Raw genomic sequence first — 25,319 nt, 5'->3', positions numbered from 1 at the left:
CTGGCTGTTCTGCACCCCATTGCCCAGTGCAAGGCATGACAGTGACTTTCCAAAGAAATCCAGCTCCACACAGGGTCAACCTGCCAGATGCCACAGACACAGAGCTACCCCAGCAAGTCTGCAGAGTATTTACAAAGCAGTCTTCTAAATTATACAAAGGGAATAATTTGCAACGTAGTGGTGTGTTTGCATTCTGAATATCTGATTTCCTGTTCAACAAATAACCTAAACACTCCCAACCAAATGAAATGTAGACAAGACTTAAAATGTTTGAAGAAAAGCACTCATCCAGAAAATTAAGGTCAACACAAAACAGATGGTGCCTCTGAAAAATGTGGCTTCAACATTTATCTTTATGTAAAATAAAAATCTTTTTAAAACCTCCGGCTGTTTGGTGACAGTCCTACTTGAAATATTGGACCTCGTACTCCATGGATAATAAAGAAGCACTAAAAAATGACTTCAAAATACTAAATCTAAATAAAGTTCTCCCAACTAGTGTGCAATAAGATTTTTGTGGGCACGTAAATACATATCAATAAAATATAGATTCAAGCGCTTCTGTAACTGCCATAAATATTGCAACTGCTCTCTCCATTTCCATAAATATGACCCACAACTCCCAAGCGAGAAGCTTTTTCATTTGCAGCAGTTAGGGAAAAAAAAAAAAGGTCCTTTCTTCTTTATCAAAGTCTTTTGAAAGGCTGAATTTGAAGCCCAGCACATGGGGAGCTGTGAACAACTTGTTACAGTGATGCACGAAATGCCTTCTCCAGCCTCAGTGGATTCCATCAATGGGATTGCAGGAAGATCATGGTTATTCTTGAGGGCAGGCAATGTCACACCCGGCTGGGGAGGGAAACAGGGGCTCTAATTGGGCAGGGCTGTAAATTACTTTGGTAATACAGGAAGGAGCTGGAAGAAGAAGAAATAATGAGACAGACCTGTCAAACACCTGAGGAGTAATAACACGTTAGAGACAAACGAGAACAGGCCCAGCACTGGCACAAGCAGCAGTGCAAGTGCTCACAAGGCAAGGTAAGCAAGAGGCAGGGGAAGGCTCGGGAGCACACCAGGTGAGCACCTCCACTGAGAAGATTTTCTCAGGACAGGTAAAAGAGAAAGTAGTCAAAGAAGCCACAGAACTGCACAGCAGGCAGCTCTCAACTTTACAAGAAAAAAATGGGAAAAAAAACAACCAAAAACAAACCCAAAGCCCTCCTATCCTAAGCGAACCAAGTATTTTTGGAAGATGAGGCAACACCGGTACCTAAAAATACTGTCCTGTGGAGACCTCTCCTGTGCATGACCCTGCTGACAGCTGGGGCCCTCTGACAGGCTGTTCCTTCTGATCATAGACTGCACACAGCACGTGAAGCTAATCCCTTAAGCTAGTTCCTCAGAGACCACCTGTGTGCCTGCACTGAAGAAGCCTCACCAGCTTTGGCCATCAAAGCAGCCACAGCCATGGAAGGAGCCATTTGCTCATACCAACCAAACTCAATCACAATTAGCCCGGTGACAACAGGCTGCTGAAGCAAATCCCCAAAACCACAAGGTAATTACAGATCTACTAACAGTTCTTGTTTCCCAGTCACCAGACATCCAACAGAACCATGATCAATGCGCCTCTTTTTTCCAGTGCGGCTTCCAGACATTTAAATCTACTAGAAAGACCCAGACTTTTGCAACTCGTGCCTTCAGGTCCACCACTGATGAAGTTGCACATAGAGCTTCTGCAAATCCATCTGGCTAAAAAAAACTACAGGAAGCTTATTGCAGCAATTTTCCTGAGCTGACCTATCCTTTTAACCGGCTTCATAATACTGACTTACTGATGTTTTGGGTCCCACTTCCTCTAGAAATTCCCTCTGACTCCCCATACTACTGGGGAAAATAAGCTTAGCAAGAATATTTAGACTCACTGTCCCTAGCAGTGGGCCCTGCCATCAGTAAAACACAGCCAAAATGAAACCACACTGGGCATTCCAGGGAAACACTTGCAAGAAGAGCTTTTGCATGTAAGTTTCTTGTTCAAGGTCATCCCAACCCACATCACAGACAGTTCTGATAAGCACAACAGCTCACCAGAGACTTATAAATAGTAGAGTTTATTAAGTTCTCTTTCTCACCCTACCTAAGGCTTTTTAAAACTAAAATAGATATTTTATTCTAAAAGAAGGTTGTGTTGATTTTGTTGGTCCTATTGCATAGCCAAGTGCTGCTGCTGCTCACAGAAATGTCTATCTGCATCAGGCCTCAACTCACTATTTCTAAAAATAAAGTAAGTAATATTAATTTGTTCCTCCAGCACCTGGTGTTTAAAGTTATTTCTTGGCAACTTCTGTCCTGAAAATTTAAACATTTTTCATATTCACCTTAAGTCTGGCAGCACTATTGGTTATCCTTCTCTGCCTCACTAATAATTTGGTTGATGGCATGCAGGTGGGTCATAATTAAAAAACCCATTTTCAAAGTTTGCATTAGGTGATCTGAAAAAATAGAGCACTCCTTTCAAAGGTTAAATACAAGTAGGCTGCAGAGCTCCATGAAAATATTGCATCATTTAAGGATAAAAATAGTTTTGCTTTATTCAAGCTAGGCTGGATAGGTAGACTTTTACTGCAATCAGCCTAAACCTCATCTCTTCAAGTTACATGCTCAAGTTGATTATAGAAAATTAAATTTAGTATTAATCAAGCTAGGAAGAAGGAAATTACAAAAATTAAGCCAATGCATAAATCATAGAAAAGAATGGTGGAGCCAGCTAGAGATCATTTAATGCATCTTCATGTTTGTCCTACACCAGAACCCACTCCCCCCCTCCCCAAGCCAGTCCTGACAGTTATTTGTCCAACCCTTTCAGAAAAAACAGCAAACACAATATATTTGGTTTTATAAGAAGCCAAATTACCTAACTAGAAAGGACCCAGGCTTGGAAATACATATTTGTAACAGTTTCCTGATTTACAAAGAAAGAACTCTACATACTGGCTGTGGCTTTCAGCTTGTCCATAACATCCACGTGATAAATTATGAATTTAGCATCTGACAGATCTGCACTACCACTTTATCCCAGTTTTCAGATGAGAAAGTACTACCTGTACAGGACATGATCCAAATTATCCTTGAAGTCAGTGGGATCTCCCAGTAAGCCCCATAGGACACAGGGTAGACAAGCATGGTTCCAAATTTTCCAAATAGCTGTCCAGTACTTTGCAAAGCCATTTTATCCTCTGGACATGAACCCAAAAAAAGCTTGGTAGAGGGCTATGCTAACACAGTACAACCAACATACAACTATGATCCCATGAAGCCACAGTTGATGGTGTATAAGCTGATTTTCTCTTTTATACGTAAATTTATTAAACATGGAGCAGCCAGTCAGCCCTACAATCCACTCTACATAGCTGAAACCATTCCATTTAAACTTGTATAAGGAAACATTTAGCTTTGAAGGTACATTTAGAGCACCAGAGTTTTCTTCTCTGAGCTACATCCTGATGTTTTATTTCTTCCCTAATCTTACTTCCTAGAACATGTATAAATCCAGACAGTCTTTATCAGCTGGAGGTGTGGGAGGGCAGTTTTAGATTAAGCTCTTACAACTGCATTGTTTTATGAGAAAAAAAAATATCAGCAACTTAGAGAAATTAAAAACCTAAGTGAAGTCCTTAAGGGTTCCCTTTAGTCACTTCCAAACTTTTTTCCTAATCCCTTTGAAGCCCAGTAGTTTAATCAACAGCTTGTTTAGCATTAATTGTCTCATCCCAGTTATCCCATACACACACACACAAATGTCCGTCACAAATTAAATTAAAAAGCAAAATCCCCATAAAGAGCCATAACAATTTCACATTCTCTGGAAGCAAGAATAAAGGACTCAGAATGATGAAGGCTGAAGACAGAAAGAGCACCTCTAAAGGAATTCCTGGGACGCCTGGGGCCCCTGTGCTCCTCAGCAGGGAGGGCCAGGCTGACCCTGCAGCACTGCACAGTCAGCAGAGCACTCGGCTGGGGCACAGCCAACTCATTAACAGAGCTCATCAAGTCCGGGCTGGGCAGTCCCAGCCCTGCACATCCTCAGGAGCATGCACAGGTGCTGCACTGCAGGACAGTTCCCCAAACTGACTGACTGCAGCTCCTGAGCCAGCTGCCAGCAAGGGCTGCAGAGACAGCAAAGCACCTCCCGGGATCCCGTGGGAAAGCACCGCTGCACCCCACACACACACAGTGCAAATAACTGCTTGGCTCAGGGGTTAAGGACAAAGAGCATGTTTGGCTGGGCAAATCTACAAGCATTTGAGAAGCAAGGGAATAACCTGGCAGGTGAAAACATACAGGCCATGAAGGAGCCCAGGAGACTTCCCGAGAAACACTCCAAACCCCATTGCTTTTACTACTTCCTAGTCCTGTAAAAGCACTGCAGGAGCTTCTGAAGAAAACTGCCTTAGAGCAGGGAAAAGATCCCTTGTTTTAGGAGTATGTACATGAGCTGCAGAAGATGGCCATAGCAGCCAGCTCATTACAAAACACAAGGTTCAATGCCTGTGAGAAACATAGGGGGGGTTTCAGGGAACAGCACCCATCTCCTGAGCACTCCCCTGTCCAGAGAACATGATGGACAGCCCTGGAACACTAAGGGGGTCTTCTGTGCAGACACAGCACTGAGGTAGAAAAGGTGTTTTGTACCACCCCTCCCAGCTTTGCAAGTAACACTCACTGCAGACACCCCTCCTGGGATTTGTGATGCTAAAGAGCAGCATTATTTGGAGAGCACAGGACTGCAACCTGCCAGTTTCAAGTTATTGGCCAAAGCTCATTTAACAAGTTGGGAAGGCAGATTACATTTCAGGTCCTGCATTTTGGTCCAGCATTTATATTTGTTCTTACAGTACTTTCCCATTTTCACTGTGGACATGGGGTGTTCTGACTTTCCCCTGTATCCAATATTAAGACAGTATTTCACAGTACAGGACTGCTTTGCCACTTTTAAATCAAGGTGACTCATGCAGAGGATGGACAGAAAAAGCAGATGGCAGCACTAACACAGCAGAACTCTTTTCACTGCCATTCTGCCATCAGTCCTTGTGCTGGGCCAGTAGGAGAGGGGGAGCTGTTGTCAGGTGATGAGAACATGGTATCTTGTGATTTAAGTGTATGGGGACTACTCAGCAGCACTTCAGCACCATGCAGTTTGTGTCTGGGTACATGAACACCTTCCAGTGTCTTTTTTCCTTTGGAAATCTCTATTATGAGGAATGAGACTACCCTAAGTGCAGCCTAACCACTAAGGAAGAAGGCATCTGTAAAGAGACTTCCCTGACCCAACCACTGAGCACTGATGAACTGCCTTAGCACGTCACAGGAATTCACTGCCTGTTTGCACAGAGATGTGTGTCTGTGTCTATGAACCGAGGTGGTATGATCCCAACAGCTCTAAGGAAGGCTCCCAGATTCCTCTGCAAGCTGAGAGCTCACTATCTTGACATTGATAGCTCTGAGGGAAACAACTTTTCAGTGGAAGATCAGAGAACCTTGAAAGATTATATTGAAGTCCATGTCCATCTCAGGGCACAAGATTTCCCCTGCAAAGAAGTAAAAACTTATTAGTAAACTGCAATAGTTTCATGTAAGAAACAGGAAAGCAGGAATGCTACTAACCTTGAGAACATGAAGACCTGTCTCTTCCTTTTTTTCCTCTCAACTGCACATCAATCATTCACTTGACTGCAGGGTTTTAATCTTACGCCACTTAGCATTAATCATATCACTTTTTACTTGGAATACGCCAACAAGTATTCTCTGTTTATTAGCTTCATAAAGGCTCAGATGCAGAGCTACAAACATCAGGCACCTCAGCACACACTAACACAGGGTTGCCCTTGATTTTAACTTCTTTGTGCCACAGAGATCCCCAGGACTTGAGATCCACACTAGAGGTAACTCCAATGAGTACCAAGTCCCCACCATGCCGTCACCTGCACTGTTCACTGGCTGACTTTATAGCTACTACTGACTGTGCAGCGTGGCTCTCACACCATACTTACATCTTATGTACCTCTGGAACACAGCACAGGTACTTCCTGCGTTTAGAAGTCCTCTTGGCTTCCTTCTCACAAGCACATCAAATGTCTTAAAGCAACACTGCAGAAGAGGCTGTCCATTCATCTAGACTATACATCACATCTATTTAAACAAGCAAGCAATTTGAAGTCCCTGAGTTACACGTCACCTCTTTACACCATTTCCCCAGGAATTACTGCTTTCTGCTTCACCAGTGAGCGGTATTCTTCCACAGCAGCACCCAGAGGGGATCTCCTGAGGCATGCCACCCTCTTGTGTCCAAAACAAGTTTCACTAGTTCCACCTGGAAGTACCAGGAAAGCACCAGAGTAGAAACAAACAGCCCTCAGGTGTCAGGGCACACAGGTCTCTCTCAACCTCCCTTCAGCGCTTTGTTGTTGCTGATGCTTTCATTTCAAATGAAGGTCAGTATTTCACACCAAGCAGGCAACTTGCACCAATTAGAAGCAATTTTCAGCATATCATGATAGAGTACCAAAAGCAAGAAGTATCAAATGTAAACAACTTGTAAACATTAGTAACACATCGGTAGATTCAAAGAACATGAATGACCACAGAGACGACTCACAATTCAGAAACAACCTTTTGTCATGAAGTCTTTATGGCTTGACAGAAAGAAAGTTAGATTTGTTTTTGATGTGGTTAGTGCAATTTTTTTTTATTTGAGAGGTCAGTTAAGAAGAGTTAAACAGATGAATCCAGTATGACACCTCAGTTTCCGAGTTGTTTTTGAACCTGATCTGAAATATGGCACTGGACTCTGTTCCAGAGTCAAGGCATTTGTGATCTCAGAAATAAAACCAGCTATTTACCCCCCAGGATATGGAGGGGGCTCTTCATGGGATAATTCCTATTCCATATAAAACAGAGGAAGGAAAGCTTAACAGCATCAGAAGTGCTGCTGTGTGCTTGGCCAGTACCTCTGCAATCCACATATACAGCTTCATCTAATACATAATTTATTCAGAAAAGTGAATGAAGGAAGGGGGAGTAGGCAGACTCATTGAAGAGATGGGTAATGCAGCATTTGAGAACAGTCCGCTCCTGGAAATTCAGGCTCCTGCAAAGTAACCTTGGGCTTTTACGCACGGGAAGGCTACAAAAAGCTTATTCCCCAACACTGTCTGAATTTAGATCCTCCTGTTCTGCTATCTCATGCAAAGCAAGAACAAATATCCAAGCTTCTATCCAAAGCAAAAATCAGTGTCACTTTCCTTGACAGTGATAATGGTGCTTAGAGAGAATTTTTCAAGTAGTGCACACCTTTCTGGAATCAGAATCAAGCTTCAAAACACTCACCATAGCTTTGATCAGAGCTATCCACTCTCTGATTCCAGAGACACCACTAAGTCTGGCACCACCATTTCCTTCCACTTATTGCTTTCACAAGCCATGCTCATTCCCAGGACACCTAGCTCACCAGAGCATTTTTGCTCTTCCCCTTAATTTCTCTTCCAACTGGAAGAGCTCCCATTATCCCTAACAGAAGTCAACACATGCGTGCACAGGACAGAGTAGACCTATTAAGGCTACATGGTTGACCAACAGAAATATGTGTATGTAACTGAAATTTTCTTCTGGTTAGCAAAGGGCACAGAGTTTTCATTGAGACACTTCCACCTGTGACCCTTACTTCCTTGTATCCACCTTCTCCCCCTACCCCCTTTACATACGGGGAAGACTCACTGTGCTTCCCTGATGCAAAACAAGAAATAGATCACATCAAGTTTGCTCCATACACCAAAAGGTGAAAAAAAAACAAAACCAAAGGACAAACTGGTTCACAGTTAACTATAAATAAAAGTGCAGTAAGTGTTCAAGTAGAGTGTAGAGTTTAAGCAAGCTGTACAACCACATTTGGCATAGTCATCTTTTAAAGGCCCTGCGTGGGTCCCTCCCGTTACTGACGGCAGGGGGAAGAGGCTGAACACTATTAGCTGGTGCTGGATTTACAGGTCCTCGTCCATTGCCTCTCCCACTACCTGCATAAATGTGGCCGTGGTTATACGTGAATGGAAATCCACTTGCTTCAGGTCCAGTTTGTAAACCATTTCCTAAGAAGACAAAAAACGTTATCACAAGTTCCATGGGTTGAAATCATTAATTCCTTACATATATTTACCAACAAGGAATACATGGAGTTTGCAGTAACCACCAAACCCTGAAGACCAGAAGGAAAAGCCTCTCTGGCACTGCAAGACCCCAAATCGCAGCTGACCTTTCCCCTCCCAAACTCCCTTCCCTCCATCCCTAACTCCCCTTTCTCAGCTAAAGCAAGAAAGGTCACAATAACAGCTTTATAACACCAGCTACTGAGTATGGGCATTGTGTAGGCAGGCCAGAATTAAGGTTCCTTCTCAGCTTATACCTGCTCAAGGCCTTGAAGCATTTTCATATTTAAGATTCTATGTTTAAATACAGCACAAAATTATCTGAGTAACTAAAGTACTGGAATTCAGATTACCACTACTTCTGTTTTCAGGAGCAAATCAGGCAGGAAAGTCATGGTGTCTAGCAAGACTGAAGTAATTTTTAAAGCAAATGTCTCAGGAAGCTTAAAATAGCAGAATTTCAAGTGCTGCAAAAACTTTTCAAAAGCACCACAACAATTTAAGATCGGTCAAGACCCCTTATGTGATACAGGCACCCCAAATACTCTAATCTCCTCTTCTACAGAAGAAACCCTGAAAACAGTTTCAGGAAATGTTCATGATTACATGAATGATGTTCAGGCCCCAGTCTGAATGACTTTTTAGAGCCTAGTGCACTTTTTTATCACAAGAATGGAGAACCCTTGAAATAAATTTCTATTCCCATTAAGTGTTTCTCATTTCTTCACTTCTACAAACTGAAAAAAACTTACCCAGTGGCCCAAAAGTACAAGTACCCATACCACTTGGTGCAGAAATATTATTCTGTTCACCCTGTGTATTTAGAGAAAGGTTAAAAAAAAAAAAAAGAAAAAAAAGACATGGATCAGAGAAAGAACATTCACACTTTTACAGAAAGGGGCTGATTTTTTCCCCCATCTATGTTCTAACAGTGGGTCCACATGGAATTTATCTGCTACTTCAATTATTGGTTCATTTTTAGCTATATATCACTAAGTCCATTTTTCCAGAAGAGTCACATCTGATCACAGCCTAGTGTGAAATAGTCAGAACACAGAGCACTTTAGGCCAGAAGCCTCACACAAGTTTAACATACCAATTTGTTCTGCCCAATGTGTTCCGAGTTGGGTTCGCTGTAGTTTGGCACTTCAGAGTAAACCATGCAGAACCTGGGAAGAAATTAGGATTATTAGAAAGTTCTAAAGCCATTTTAACAGTTCTCAACTCCACAATTCACAGAGCATATGTTCTAGACACATCCCATCACCTAGAAGTAATTAATCCAGACCCCAGTGTTCAGAGAGTATCCATAGGTACTAAAAGGCTCTTTGATCCCTTTATAGGCTTGTGGTGAGGCTGCCACATCTTCCTGGTGAGAGCATTTCAATTAAGCAGACTCAAGTATTCATTTACTCAAGGAGGCAAACTAGCCTAAATAAAACCAAAGGTGATGAAAGGGCTCCCTCTGTCTCTCTTCCAGCTGGGACAATCTCATCCAGCACCCACCCAAAAGGTCACTGAGTCACCCAGCCTGCTCCCAGACAGGGATTGCATTACACCTCTAGAGAAAACTCACTCCCACATGCTCCCATACTGTGCAGTGCCCCATTAACAGCACAGAGGAGCCCAAAACAGGCAATGAAATTCAAAGCATCCTTTTCCACTCAAGGGGATTATGGCAGAATAGGCCCATCAACTCACTACATGGAAATTACAGCAGAGAGGAAAGATTTGGATCATTACACTGCTTGGAATGGTAAAACACAAAGTGGAGCTCCCACCTGCTGCTGGGAGGCACAACCCAGTGAAGGGCTCTCATCACTCCAGCCTGCTGGAGACTAAGTCAGCTGGGTGCCACTTCTGAGCTAATGGATTTTGTATAAGACAATCTGTACATTCTTTTCATGTAAATCCATCTGAACACCGGGCATTTTGGAACCATACAGGAAGATATGTGGCAACCCCAGAGCCCCACTTCCCTGATGACTGCAAGGTTTCCCACACCGCTTTGTGCAATAGTGGAAAAATACTCTTCTGGTTAGAAAATGTTGCTGTTGTTTCTATTGGTCAATTATGTTACTCATGTTTGTTCTTAGGCAGGAGCTGTTGCCCCAGTCTGTGGGCAGTTTAAAGCAGGTTTAATGAGGTTTGCTTCTGCTTGGGTATGATTCACTGGAGTTACCTTGCTCTTCCTTCTCTGCATTGCCTGTCCTTCAAGGATGACACACATACAAAAGGCTTCCACCAAAACGAAGTGGTTAATCAAGATAAGGCCTAGGTAAGCAATGCAGATTAAGGTCCCTCGTCATTTATACATTTTCTCCTCCTAGGCCTGTGCCAGTGAAGGAGGCTGATTTTCTTCAAATGACCTACAGCCCAGAAAGGGTCAGAGCTCATGACATCCATGACCAACTGAGAACATGCTTTTTGCTGCCCTAAATTCTATTTCCTAAGAGCTACCAGGTCTCATACTTACCACGACACTCTGCTGAGAAGTATGAATACACAATACTTACTCCCCAATTTTATGCAGCTCCCCTCCTCGTCCCGTGTAAAGTGTCAGGCATCCTTTCCACAGAGACGCGTACCTGGCCAAAGGAAGGAGAAGTGAAGCAGCTTCTTAGTGAATGAGCTGACAGAGAAAGCAGAAGCATGCTATCTTTCAGGAAGTTAACAAGTCTTACACACCAGCATGGACTAAAAAAATTCCCAGGGACTCCAGTGTCACCAACACCAATGGTTTATAGATCCCCATGTACCACTTCTAGCAAAAGGTACCGGAAGCTCAGCAGACTCCTTTGACAATTCCAGGAAAGCAGCCAATTATTTTGAGATTGGATGCTCTTTTGTTGACTGGAGCAACCCTTATGACTTATCCTGCAGAGAAAAGGCATTTTGCCAAAAGCAGTATCTGTGTTTTATTTGGTGACAACTCTCAGTTCTGCTTTCAGCAGGAGCCAGGAAGAATCACCTTTGCATGCAGGAGAACAGCTAATGCTACTGAACATGCATGATCAAAAGTGCTTACATTCTTAATACAGGTCCTTACCAGACTGGATTTTTTAAAGGAATAAGTTTGGCCATCAAATTCTAAGTGATGTATAGAAGCACACTGAAATATTTTTTTGATTGCAGGAACATTCCCTTACAAATACAGTGTGAGTGCACTCTATTCTTTATGGTGGCACTTGACTTCAAGCACTGAAATTTGAGCCATACAAAATTTTGTGTCACTGTTCCCTTCAGTGAGGGGCATCACATATGTGTAGAGAATGAGGAAAACGCAGACCAGAAACACAGGCACAGTGCAAGGGAGTTAAAAAGAATATGTGTATTTTCTAGCACAGGAACAGAGAGCCTCAGCAACTGCACTCACAGAGTCACCACTTGGGACAAGTCACCACGTCCTTACGTTCCAGGTATATCTCTGGAACAGAGATAACAAACCTTCCTCTTGCCCTTTGCCTTATCTGCTGAGGCTGGGAGACATCCGGCCAAATGCAGGGCCCTGAAGAGGCACCAGGGAGGAGTCAGGTTGTCAGGAGAGGACAGCACTGCCAGTGATAACCTTCTCCATACATCAGCACCAGCAGGAAAGCACAGGCACTGTAACTGGGAGCTTTCCATCCAGAACAAGGATTAGTGTTCTTCACGTCATAGATTCACTTTAAAGATTGCCTCACTGCTTAACCTTTAATAAACAGCTAATCAGGCAGTCTTGTGGCAGAAAACAAAGGAGAAGAGCTACCAAACAATAAATATAAGTCAAACATACGTTTACTGGGAAAAGAATCCCAGCAAATCATGGGATTAACAACCTCCAGTACTAAGTTATTCCACATAAGCAAGCATTTGTTTTTCTCTCAAAAAGAGCTGGCCATAAAGCACTAAACTCCAGCACTAATTTCAAATTTAGAAATACTAAGTGCAACAGCTTCCTGTAAATGGATTCGCCACCCAGTGACAAAAGTAAGCAAAACAGTGTCTGCTTTTGCAGAGGAATGAATCTGCAGCTTGAAATTCAGCAAGGGGAAAAAAAGGCATGTTTACCCATGGTGCCTATGTAAGCTTTTCTGCTTGTATCAGAGGGCATCCTGCACTATGAAGTCAGCTTACCCTACAGAGCTGAAATTTACCTGCCTTGCAATGGCAACATCACACACTCGATTCTACTTAAATATAAAATTGTGTTTGGAGAACTCCATATGCCAGCATGAGACCCATTTTCTGAATATGCGAGACAAACCAGGATGGATTTCGCTTTTGCCATTTCACTCCCTCCACAGTCCTAAGGGAGCATCCAATTCACGTAAACGAAGGCATGACTTTGCCACCCACCAGAAACAGTGATGTCAGCTCATAAATTTAATACATACAAGCCAAGCTCAGTTTTTTACATTCAAGGATGCCATGACTCTCCCATTTGTTGCACAGAAATACCAGAGCAGTTACAGTAAGCCAGTCACAGAAAGGAGTGCAGTAATGCTGCTGAACAGTATCGCTCTCAATTTATTTCAATGTCATCTACACACACAGGGCTTTGTGCTGGCCCAGAGCTCTGGTTTAGTTCTGCCCACCCCTGTGCTCCACGTGCTCTCCACGCAAGCAGCCTTCCCCAGAACCACCTCTGCTGAGGAGTCAGCCCATTTCATGTAAAAGGACATTTGCATAGGAGGAAGCAGCTGTAGTTTTGGTGGCAAGGGTCATGCAATTTCAGTCCAGAACTGAGAATTACACTCAAATGAACTTAAGAACAGCTCAGTTAGCAGCCTGAGTCACCTTTCACCTATTTTTTCATAAAAACAAATTAACAGGACCTTACACACACTGCAGATCCTGGACTGCCATAGGCCAAAGGATCACCGTAATGGATTTCTAAAAGTGTAACCTAACTGGCATGAAGAATTAAAATGAAGCTTACTATGACTTTGCTAGTGACAATTTAAGTGACACGTAAAAGGATTTTCATATTGACTCTAACATTCTTTCTCACAGTAAGTTTGGGGGCTGGGTTTGTTTCTTTTTTTAATTAAACTACCTCTGAGGAATTATTCGCACCTAACCAAATTAACACATTCTACAGTGTAGCCCTAGAATGAATTTTTACAGTGAAACTTAAAAGGTTCTCATCTGCCTGTCATTTTTGTTGTATCATTCCCATGAAAAGCAACTTTTCTGCGTGACATATAACCATCCCCTTCTTTCATTAAGGGGCTGACTGCCAGAGTAAAGAACTAGCTGTGAAAATAAGAACATGCTTTGGACTTCCCCTGCTTGATTTACAGACCAGGACTGACTGTTGCTTTCCCCCCTGCCCCAGAAGTATTTCCCTAGGGAGCTTTTTAAAGCCAGCCCAAATCTCCTCACCACCACCTCCTTATTACAAACCCAAGCCCCTCCTAACCTGCACACTCACGCTAGGTATGTTCTGGCCTGGGAAAGGTGGGTTTAATTTGGCAAGTGACCTTAGGGCGCTGGCTCGGTAACACGGAGCGGGTCGGAGGCGGCGGCCGTGTCCCCCGTGGCCCTGGAGGGGCCCCGCGGGTGACAAAGGGCTGCGCGGCCCGGCGGGCGCGGGGCGGCCCCGTACGCACCCTTTGGTCAGGCGGATGATGTCCCCCGGCTGGATGAGGCCGCCGATCTCGTCCCACACGCAGATGGTGATGCTGCCCGTCTTGTCCGCCACCTTGCAGGACCTCACCTCGTGCCCGTCCTTCGTCTTGGTGACTCGCCCTGCGGGGAGAAGCGCGGCTCAGGGGGGGCACGGCGCCGCCGGCCCCCCCGCCCGCCGTGACACGCGTGGGCGGCCCGGGGGTGGGGCGTGCCGGGCGCCACTTACCGATCTCCAGCACAATAAAGATGACATTTAAGTTTTTCAGTCCGGGTTTTATGTCTTTTATAAGGAAATACGTGTCGCTCGCCGCGCTCATGCTGCGGCCGGCGCGGGGGTGAGGGCAAACGGGGCGGGCCGAGCCCGCATCCCGCGGGGGAGCAGGAGCAGCGCGGGGCCGGGCAGGGGGGCACCGGCGACCCTCACAGTGGACGGGGACACGAGCACTGAGGGGCTGTGCGGTGACTGTGCGGCACGCCCGACCCCCACCGCTCCCTCTCCACACCGACACCACCAGCACACCGCCCACCCCGCCTCCCTCTCCCGCCGGCACTGAGGCGCACACGTGCGCCGCGCTCCGCTTTATACCGGCCGGACGCCACCAACCCGAGCGCCGGGAGGGGGCGTTTGGGGCGAATGGAACCGTCCGGGGCACGCGGAGCGCCGGGACTGGGTAACGGGCGGGCGCGAGCCGGCGCCGCGCGCTGATTGGTCAATGCTGCCGCCGCCATCTTCTCCTTCTCGGGGCGCTGCCACTGCTGAGTGCGGGCTGCTGTGTCTGGTGTCCTCTGTCAGCTCGGCCTGCCTCCCCTCACCCTTTCTGCCTCCCTTCACCTTTTCTGTCTCCCCTCGACCACCGACTGACTCCCCTCCGGGCAGCAGCCCCGCGGCGCCCCGAGAGCGGCTGGTGCGGCACAGCGGAGTAAGGGAGCGGTTCGCCGCCCTTCCGCGCCATTTTAAGCTCCGGCTCTAACGCTGAGAGGAGCGTTGGCACAGGTTTCCCAGAGGGCGATTTCCCGGCAGTTCCGCCCTCCTTCACTGGGAAAAAAGAAATAAAGATTTGTGAGTTAGGTGTGTTTTTTTTTTCGGGAGAGATTTGATGTTGGTCTCCACCAAGGAGAAAAGGCTGTTTTCGGGGCCCCGGACGCCTCAGGGCTTGGCAGGGCTACCCCACATTCTGCTCCTGGGACAGGATGCTCATGGCATGTAGGGAAAGCCGGGGGTTGTGCAGTAACCTGCTTTGAGCCTTCCTGTGCTCAAAATGGGAGCCTAAATACTGATGAGCACTAAAAAGGTTCTCAAAGCATCTGAATTCTGCCAGCAGCTCCTTGAGGAGGTGTGTTACTGCCTTGAGCTTGGCTCCAGGCAGGGTATAAGATACCAGAGAAGGGGCAGCTTCACCGGGCAGAAAGCCACCGAGGTGGTGGAGAAATCCCCACAAGCGTTGTGACATCCTTGGCTGGCTGGTCCCGAGGAAATAGCTGCATGCCGTGGAACAGCCCAAAGACTTGCAGGTGGTCCTGTAATTGAGCTCTCCCCCTTAGGAAGGGCAGCAGAGCGGTGTATGTGCACTGCTGCTCCTTGTCAGAGCTAAACCCAGCTAACTGGGCTTTCCCATTCTATTTGTGTGAGCAGAAATCCATAGATGACAGCAGTTGTGAAGTGCCTGGCTGCACATTCTGCCTCACAGGATCTCTGGCTCAAGGAATTTTGAGCAATATTTGTGTGTAGGCAGCAGAGCAGCCTTGCTGGGTGCCACTCAGGGCTCAGAATGAAAGACACTGCCTGCAGGAATCTGAGAGTTTGCTTAAAGCCCCCCAAGAGCTTAATCCACTTCTGTCCTGAATCCTTCAGTGAGTGCAGATGAGGGAATTGACAGACTCCTCAAGGGCCTGTCTCCTGGTGGAATCTATAATACAGTAGCACTAACACTTTCAGTCATCAATTGTATTTCAGTACATGAATGGCCTTAATTTAGTCACTTGAGAAGGATTTCAAGCCAAACTCCAGGAATGGCAGTGTCTTTGGCAAAAGCTGGACAAAAATACTTCTACTTTTATTTAGAACTGGCAATATTTTTTCATACATAGCTGGTTTTTCTTCATTTCTTGCTTTTGTCTGCCACATCTATTTAGAGACCTTGCAAAGAATGAATTTGTGTCCTTGTGTTTTCAGCCCCAAGTACAATAGATTTGAGGAGAACCCTTCAATTTTTCAAGGGAAAAAAACAAACAACCAGTTAAGAAAGTTTCTTCACATTATGGCAAGCGTTGAGCAGAAAGGAAGTCACAAGTGCGGTTAGCTGAACAGCAGAAAACACTAAAACGCTTCACCAAGAGCACTTGTGTGGTGTGTCACTGCTGAGATGGTTTCAGGTGAACATCTGTCCAGGAAGGCAAGTGCTGGTGCTCCAGAGCAGCTGGAGAGGGGCAGGGGACACCAGATGTGGGTTCCAAGCCACTTTCTTTTGAAGCTGGTAGGAAGAGGTTTGAACTAGAAATGACAATGCAGAGGGAGAGGCCCAAGCAATCCAGGCAAGTTCAAGAGCACACTGACAACTCCCTGGCGTGTCTGATAAAGGAACTAATAAGCAAGGGTGCTCTGCTGGACCTCAGAATCAAGGAAGCACTGCTTGGAAACGTGGAGGTGGGTCAATATTCAGTGCAGTGCCTGTGAGACAGTGGAGTTCAGCATCCTGAGAGGGGACAGTAGCACAAAAGGCAAGACCACTCTGATTTTGAAGAGCAGACTGGCCTGTTCAGGGATCTGCTTGTGAGATGGTCCTGGAGATCACAGCATCCAGAAAAGCTGCCTGGCTTTCAAACATCACCTGCAAGTGCTGCAAAGGTCCATCCCAAGCACAGAGAACAAGAGGGAGGCAGACTGTTCTCTGTAGTGCTCATTGGCAGGTTAAGAGACACAAGCTGAAACACCAGATTCCACCTGAACACAATTTTTTATTTTTTTTATTTTTTTTTTATTTTTTTTCTGTGAGAGTGCTCAAAAACAAGTCAGTTGTGCAGAAAGGTGGTGGAATCTCACTCCATGGAGATACCCAAAACCCAACTGGACACAGTCCTGGGCAACCTGCACTAGCTTACCAGCCAATTTCATTGACTTTGTAATTCTGTGAAATATTTCCTGTTTTCTCAAATTCAAAAAGAGACTGCAGAAAGCTTGATGTGTGGGATAGAAAGGCAAGGTCAAACTCCTTCTATAAGGGGCTGGGACTGTGCTGAAAAGACAGAGCTGGTCATCTGCTCCCATACAAGATCCTTCCAGATTCATTAAATACATTGTTTACAGTGTCTGTTTCACCACTGATGAACAATTTTGCTCTGTTTGTTTCTCAAAGAGACACTTAAAATCTTGCTCATATTTTTTTAATCATTCCAATTGCCAGCCTCTCAGAATGCCCTTGGTATTATCCAGCAATGACTGAATGATTCCTGTTTGCTGTGAAGGTGACCTGCAAAGCAAAGCAGTTTCCCCCATCCTGCTTCTTTGTAATGTATAAAGAGACCAGAATTATTATTAATTTATTTTATTTTTCTAGCACTTTTTTTTCCTGTTTCATTTTTGACCTCAGAACCACAACGTTATCAAGTCTCAGCTGTGGGTGATGGAAGCACCAGCTCTCTGACCTTGCTGGGGCTGTAGCCTTGCATAAACAGGAATGCAAGGACTTTGATGCAGGTGTGTCTTCCTCCTCAAGAGCTTTCAGCAAATACTCTGGAACAATGGATAGGCCTGGAAGAGGAGCCAGGGTGCCATGACAGCAATATACACTGTAAAGAGAAGAGATACATCATCAATATCTGGGGTTCCTAGACTTAAAAGTTGGTGAGCACTGACTGTGTGAATGATTCACACTGAGAGCACCAAAGCTTTGTTCCTGCCATTCACAGGAGTAACAGGGAGCACGTCCAATAAAGTGTGACTGCAGCCAGAGCAGAAGCCCTTCCATCTCTGAGGGAGATGAGTGTCTCTGAGCCTCTCAGCGTCTTACCACACAAACCAAATTTAGTCTGCAGTGAATGTCTACAGCAGGGGTTCCACTGATGAAGTTTAAATCATTTCCAAGCTCATTTGCTTGCTGCAGAACATTTTTCTTCTGTGTGAAAGATGCATGTGTTTCTAGGCTGAGATCCACTGGGAGGTTTCAGTCCAAAGCAAAATCAGGGTTGAGCTGCTGAAAGAGTTCTCAGCAGTTGAAGCCTGGCACAAGTCCCGTGCATCCCAACAGGGCTGGGATTTCACCCTCTGGCTGCAATGGAGTTATGCCAGCAGAGACACTGCTCCAAACTCCCTATTTCTGTCAGTTGCTCAGTATTCAGTGCTACTGGAGTCCCAAAGTAGATCTTCCCACAAGAAATCTGCCAGCAAGAGCAAAAGCTAATGTGTAATATTTTATTGTATAGAGATTAAAAATGTACAGATGCCTGCAAATGCCACCTTTCACCACGCCTTAGCAGCCCATTACCATATGTCAGACAAGCCCTTAAATTAAGCTACAGGTTCAGGTTTATAACACTGATGACACTTCAGCTCCCTAATGGCACATCAGTGTGTGTTTAACAAGCTGGCAGCCAGTCTGGCAGTTTGGAGACCCCAGCAAACAGCAGTTTAGTGTCTTCAGCATCTTGAACACACCATATTCTGCCATCAGGGTCAGTATTTCCCCAGGGAAATAGGAGTGATGCCTGGGAATGCCACACAGGTTTGAGAGGAACTTCATCCAGAAGTCAGTGGGGCAGGTGCATTGGGGAATCCCTGCTCTGTTGGGGTTTTATTCCCAACACAGGAGCACATCCAAGCTGCCCTCCTGCAAGGTACCTGCAGGATGCCTGAAGCAGGAAGGTGCCTGTTGTGTCTGATGCCAGGATTCCAGGCAGCTCCATCTACCTCCCTAGCTGTTAGCTAGGAAAGCTCAATGAGTACCAGGGCACTGTAAATACCACAGGGGGAAAAAAAAAATGGGCAAGCAAACAAAGCAAACAATCAGAATTTGCAGCATTCTTATTCTTTCCAGAGGAGCCACGTGCTTGTGTGGCTGCACTAATGTAGCCTTTCCTTCCTGGGTTCCACACATTTTAGCAGACATTTTCATCTGAGAACCCAGTTCTGCAAGGTGTTTTTGGAAGTTACTCATTTCCCTCTTTTGGTGGATCCCTCACACATCAGTCTGATGACTTACATGAAATCACTTATGTGGGGCAGTTCTAGATCAGCTTTCCTGCTCAGCTGTGAATCAGCTTCAACCAGAGGAATTTGGGTCTAACTTTGCCCCATACAGATGGAGAGCATAGGAGTTGTTGCCTCTTCATCTTTTCCAGTAGAGCTCCAAAGGACAAGTCTCAAAGCCCACTACCACTCACAACTGCTGTTTCTTGGGTCTCTGGTGAGTACTCTGGCAAAACCCTGACCTCTCAGCCTTGCACCTTCATCAAAGTGATCTTTAATTAAAAGATTTAACAAGTGCAGATGAGGGGATGAGCACTTTCCCACTGTAGCTGTGCCAGAAATAACCCACGCTCTGTTCACAGGGACTCCAGTCACAGTCACCTAAACCAGTTCAGTAACTCCAGCTTACATAGGGAAAATAGATACCAGCTTTATGCCAACAAAAATGAGGAGCGATCCCTTAAACTACCCCACTGCCGAGGCTGATAGAAGAGACTAGCACTTCACATTGGAGGATGAGGGCAGTTCCAGTGGGACACCAGGCTCTGACAAACCTCTGCCTTCCTGACTGAGCCAAGTTCCTTGTTTCACACACACATGAGGCTCACACAGGACAGTCAGCACTGGGGAGTGCCCTTCAGATAGCAGTAAGCTGAGCCCTTGCCTATCAGTTTTAGCCAGGGGAGGCAACATTTCAGAAGCCTTTGCAAATGCCTTCTCCTTTTGCCAGCCCTGTCTTCTAGGAGTGATTCCCACAGTCCATGAGCTCATCCCACGACACCCCTGTGGCAGAAGTGTGTTCCCTTGGAGATGAGAAGGGTCTTGTAACTCCTTCCACTTCAGGGAGGGTTTTGCATCTCACTTCTTCTCCAGTGCCTGGGGGAGGTATGCAGACACAGCACATCACCCTGTCTGCCGCCTGGCTCCACAGAGCCTAATGGGCTGGAAGTTCAGCCTTCTTCTTGCATCATCTAGTGCTGACCTTCAAAAGAAAAATAGGGGATTTATATCCAGGAAAGAGGCTTTGAAAATTTAATTTGGTTTGGATTTACTTTTTGAGATAGGGATTTGTGTTTCTTTTCTATATTCTTGTTTCTTTTTTTTTTTTCCCCAGTAGCAGTGTCAGCTTCTTTCCAAAAATTTGGTGGTGGTCTTAACAATATGGACTTCTACCTTTTTCAAATCTTAATAAGCAAAAGGGTGTGTTAAAGATGGAAAAAACCCCAACCTTCCCACAGATGTGTTCCCTAGGCAGAGGAACCACTTTGTTCACACAGGTGCCATGACCCCCACGCTGCCCAAGGCTGTCACCAGCCCTCCCCCCGGCCTGCCAGCAGCGCTCTGTGTGTGAGGGCTGGGTTCCTGTGCTGCAGATAGCGTTCCTGCCCTGTGCTAGCAAGGCAGAGGCAGCTCCAACACCTGCTGGAGGAAGGGGGTGCGGTGCTGGGATGAGTAACTGTGGGAATATTAGCCCTCCCCTCGGTGCTGTGCAAACAAGGCAGCCGTGCTGCCGGGGATGTGCCTCACTGCTGACAGGCACCAGGCACGGAGCAAGCTCCTATCTGCAGAAGAGCATGTAGACACAGCCTCGCTTGTTTAGCTCTGTGTTAACAGCAAAAAACAAATCCTAAGTGGACTAAACAAATCTCATCGTAGCAAAGTGCTTCATCAATTACTAATTCAGCCTCTGGCAGACTAATAGGGAATAAAGCTGTTTACCTCAGAGTATGACACATTTTTCTTCCTTGTCTTCTCCCTATGGCACCTGTAGATAGATTCTGCTGTGCAAAGCTTTGTGTCAGTGACTAATGAGCAACAATTGCTGCAGAATTCTGTAGGCTGCATATCATCACTGCTATTAAAGACATTAGGAAAAGCCCTAAGAATCATCCACCTGGGCCAAAAAGTAAAAAAAAAAAAATCTTCTTTCAGAGCCTCAAACCTGATGATGCAGCACGTTTCAAGTGCCACTGGCAACAAGAAGAGGTTTTGTACCACAGCTTTTGTATTTTCATTTCCATTTTCTGGCCATATATAACAACAGCATTCCTGCCCAGGTGGGATAACAAAAGAAATTGTTCCTTCTGAAAGCCATGAATCTATGTGAAGTAAAATGGGTACTCCAAGCGGTCCTCTGAAATAAGCACCCCTGGGAAGGTACTGTTTGCAACCAAGTTATAGTTTGGGATCTTTTAAAAGAGGAATTAAAATGCCTTACAGTGATGTTGGTAAGAACCATTTGACTGCATCCTGTGTTGTTGCCCCATGTTGTGTGAGGTGTGGGAGGGAATGGAAAAATAAATGGAGTACAATGAAAGCTCCCTAGGGTTTCCCAGCTCTTGGGCTCGCTGATAGCAGACATTTCAGGAACACAGGTTCCCAGATATTCCTGAGTAATCCAGACAGGGCAGCGCAGAATGGGACGGTGCAGCCAGTGAGTTACTGGGAAACAGGCGTTGCACGTTGCATTCAGACACAACTGCAAGGCACGTGCTCAGGAGGGGCAGCAGGAGGTGTGGGCATGGCACACCAGGGCCAGAGCTGCTGTGGGCATGGCACTCACAGGGATACAGCCAGCCAGCTCTGTATGATCCCACAGCAACCCCAGGCACAAAAGCTGTGCAACAGGCTCTCGGGTTACCAGTGCACGTCATCAGCCTCGGACCAGCTGGGTGAACATTCCCTCCTGGCACCCTACGCCTACCCCCAGCTTAACCTTTAGAGGCCTCATTTAGGTCTCCAGGAAATCCTACAAGAAAACAGTGGAGTAGGCACCACATACTCAAAGGGGATTTTACCCACGGGAATGAATCTGTATCCATTGTCTCGTTGAATGCAGCTTCATTTTAGAAAGAGGAGTGTGGTTCCTCACTGGCACTGCTGGGGAAATAGTTAATCCCAAGCCATCAGATGCCTTCACTGCTTTCATTTAAAGGGGTTTGCCAGCTGGGTGCATTTCCACTCTTGTAAAACTTGTACTACAGGAAATAATTATTGTTTCTGTTCCGCTGGGTCTCCTTGACCAACAAAAGGCTTTAGTAATAGTAAAATATAAGGTAATGTCTTCATGTAACAAGTCACTCCATTCCCTTCCAGTTACTATTAGACATGTACAAAGGAGAGCTAAAGATTTGGTTCTTGTATGGACTAATTTTTTGTGGTTTTAACCATTAAGATACTGGTGCTGCCCAGAATACTTCTTGATGAGATTAAATTTAAAGCTTTTCTAAGGGTCTCATCTTTGTTGCAGAGTGGTATTAGAATATAGAATATATTTTCTGAAAAAGAATGATTAATTATTGCAATTTAGCTTAATAAGCAAACACAAATGAAGTCTTATATAGCCAGAGGACCAAAAACTCCAGTTAATTCACTTGCACTATTGGTGCCATAGTTTCATTATGTTCTCCAGCCGAGCCAGACTAAAATACTGAAATCTTAGCACACAAGAAAGTTATTCTGTATTGCAGATATTTCATTGCTGGTAAAATGAATAGTATCTTATACCCATTTAGCATCTTCCATAGATGCTTCCACAGGAGGCACATCATCTGTGTGTTGTCATTTAGTCATCCATCTCTTACGACAAAGCTTCAGCTGCTGTGATGCAGAATTGAGAGGCATCAACACTTCGATAACACAGTTCAGTAACCCCCTAAGTTACATCCTGATTCATGTCAGATGCCATGTAAAAGATACATAGTGACACATATCATGAATATTTTTGTACAGATTTTCCATATTCAGGTTCATTTTTATCTTATATCAAGAGTTTTTAAAAAGTTTTTAAAAAGTAAGCCAGGCTTTAACCAGATGTTAATTTCAGAAGTTTGATGGCACCATTCTGGTTTTGAAATCCAGCCCTATACTGGAACTAAGATGAAACTCTTCAGTGTATATGTTACATTAAGAAACCTCCCCATGGCACTTGTCAGCCCAGGTACCAAGGTGAAGTCATGGCCAGAGGTGTGCATCTGACCATCCCTGTACATCTGCAATGCACAGGGACCATGGAGCAGTACCAAGATCCCATTGCTGACTGGAGTTTGCTTGTTTATTCTGTCAGAGACCTTCTCAGTACAGCCTCTGCCATGGATGCTCAGCCCCAGGAAACCCAGCTGAATTCCCAGCAGTGGGAGCCACCCCTGTAGTTCCCCTCAGCCTTCTCTGAAGCCTGCAGGGCAAGGGAGCTCCCTTCTGATGGCCTCCCTGCACGCCTGTGGAACCACAGTGTCATTTCCCTTCCTGCTATTTAATTTTCCAAAATGTGTCTGTGCCAACACAACTGGGTTTCTTTTCCAGCCAGATAAGAAGTGGCTTTTCCAATGTGTTCACTTCTCTTGAGTTAGGAATTGTGATCTTTACATATGTTTATTTATCCCAGCCATGTTGCTGTATTTCTGAACAGGAATGTGAGTAAACCCTGAAGAAGGTTAAAAAATCCAACCAACCACTATTGTATTACCCATTCCAGGTTTCTTTCCCAAGTTTTTATCCTTCACCTCTGCAGTCACTGATTCTGGTGGTCACTACCCCAGAGAACTCATCTCAGCTTTGCAGCTTCCCTTAATTAGCAGGTAGCAGAGCAACACATAATTAGCCATGAGTGTTGTCTGTTTTCAGCCAAATGATGCACCTGTGGAGGGTGCAGGGAATTCACGTGGAGCATATGTCACACAAGCCACTCCATGCTGGCATTACGACCATGCAGGCTCTTCCTGGGAGAGCCCACCAGGTTACCCAACACCTCAGCAGAGAGCTGTAAGACACTCAGAGCCACCCTCTAATTTCATGGGCTGGATCTGGCACGGAGGTACCTGGGCTGCAAATCACAGACCAGGTGAAGGGCCATATCAGAACACTCAGGCTTTTTATCAACCATCCCCCCCCGAGCCCAGTAGCAACACTCATAACATTGGCAAGAAACCCATTGCTAAGGGTTCATCCTGCAGCTGAAATCAGCAGTGGTGGCTGATACAAAACACTTGCTTTCTTTCATGTCAAGAATGGGAAATACTAACTTTTACCACAGCTTGGGCAGAGATATGTCAAAACAAAACTGTTTCAGGTCCATGGCAATTTAATCATATTCCTTCAATTTGTCAAATGGAATAAAAAAACTCCTCAAACCAGTTGATTTTGGTTCAGCCTGGAATTAGCAGGTACCTACTCAAGCTGCCAGAATACTTCATAGGAACTACATTTAAATTATTTCATGTCCCCGTTCTCCTACATGTACTGTGTTCCCCCATTTAATTTTCCATCCCTCTGTCCTCCCTTGCCAGCTACAGGGCCTCACGTGGTTTCTGGGCTGTGACACAGCACAGGAGTCGCTGCCCTGCTGGAAGTCTCAGCCACGGAGGAAAATTGAGAACACAAGGTATCCAAGCCACCAGTTCCCATGGACACTGCCACTGCTCAGGCAGGGGACTTCTCTTCCTGGCTGACCTGGCAAACACAGTCTCAGCATTGCAGAGCCATGCTTCCTTTTTCAGCAAGGAAAACACCTCACCTGGGGGAAAATAAGTGTCAGACTACTGTAGTTCTCCATGGGACAGAATTTGTTGTTAGCAGCTCTCCTGCCAAAAGCCCACTCAGAGAAGGTCAGCAGGGAATGAAAGCTGCCCTACACGTGCCCTGTCAGCAGCAAACAGGTCAGGCATCAGCAGTGACCAGGAAAGCAAGGTGAAAACAAAATCCCTAAGCACAGTCTGACATTGAATGCCATTACACCATCAGTGGAGCTTTTCTTGCCTTCCTGATCAGGCCTGACAGTTTTGCACAAGCGCTGCCAGCCTGTGCACTGCATGACAGTGTCCCCAGGACTGCCTGTCCCCCACTACAGCTCTGCTGGCCCAGCAACCAAAGGGTTCATTCTGCTCACAGGGGTATCACTTGTTTGAAGAATCAGTCAATAGACACCAGGTAGTTTCCACAGCTGGTAATTAAACTGATTTGGACATCCAAAGGGCAGTTCTCTTGCCAAAGTGCAGCAGCTCCTGGCAGCCAGCCCTCCCAGCTCTCCTGCATCCTGCTGTTGTCATGGCAGCACGCAGGATGTGCACCTCGGTGCTTATTAGGCTCCAAGAAGCATTTCCCATGTGAGTTGGGCTGCACAATCACAGGCACAGAACTGTTAAGCCATCATGGTATGAAAATTAGCCACGGCCACAATTACACAAAACTTGAAAAGCTGGAAGAGCGCTCATCTTTGTGCATTGGCTGTCCTCATTTAAGGCTTTATATCTTGACTTGCAAAACACTCCAATAAGCAGTGTCTGCTACAGGTAAACAGACATCCTTTATGTTTGACAAAGGAGCCCTCT

General features: G+C 45.6%; 1 protein-coding gene and 1 long non-coding RNA gene across 3 annotated transcripts in view; both read right to left on the bottom strand.

The window, feature by feature from the left end:
• Positions 1-3,798: 3,798 nt before the first annotated feature.
• On the bottom strand, positions 3,799-14,352 carry NABP1 (nucleic acid binding protein 1). Its single transcript, XM_015635206.2, has 6 exons — positions 14,038-14,352; positions 13,793-13,931; positions 10,715-10,786; positions 9,295-9,367; positions 8,951-9,011; positions 3,799-8,141 (listed from the first exon to the last, which is right to left on the bottom strand). The coding sequence occupies exons 1-6, from the start codon at positions 14,126-14,128 to the stop codon at positions 7,954-7,956; spliced, it is 624 nt and encodes a 207-aa protein (XP_015490692.1). The 5' UTR covers positions 14,129-14,352; the 3' UTR covers positions 3,799-7,953.
• Positions 14,353-16,793: 2,441 nt separating this feature from the next.
• Positions 16,794-25,319, bottom strand: part of LOC107207203 — a 31,006-nt gene continuing 22,480 nt past the window's right edge. Inside the window, exon 3 of one of the 2 annotated variants that reach the window (XR_001522657.2) lies at positions 16,794-17,597. This is a non-coding gene — a long non-coding RNA (uncharacterized LOC107207203). The other variant, XR_004498375.1, reaches the window with a different exon arrangement.

Source organism: Parus major, chromosome 7 (assembly GCF_001522545.3).
Source record: "Parus major isolate Abel chromosome 7, Parus_major1.1, whole genome shotgun sequence".
NCBI classification, from domain to species: domain Eukaryota; kingdom Metazoa; phylum Chordata; class Aves; order Passeriformes; family Paridae; genus Parus; species Parus major.
This window is presented reverse-complemented; position numbering and strand designations above follow the sequence as displayed.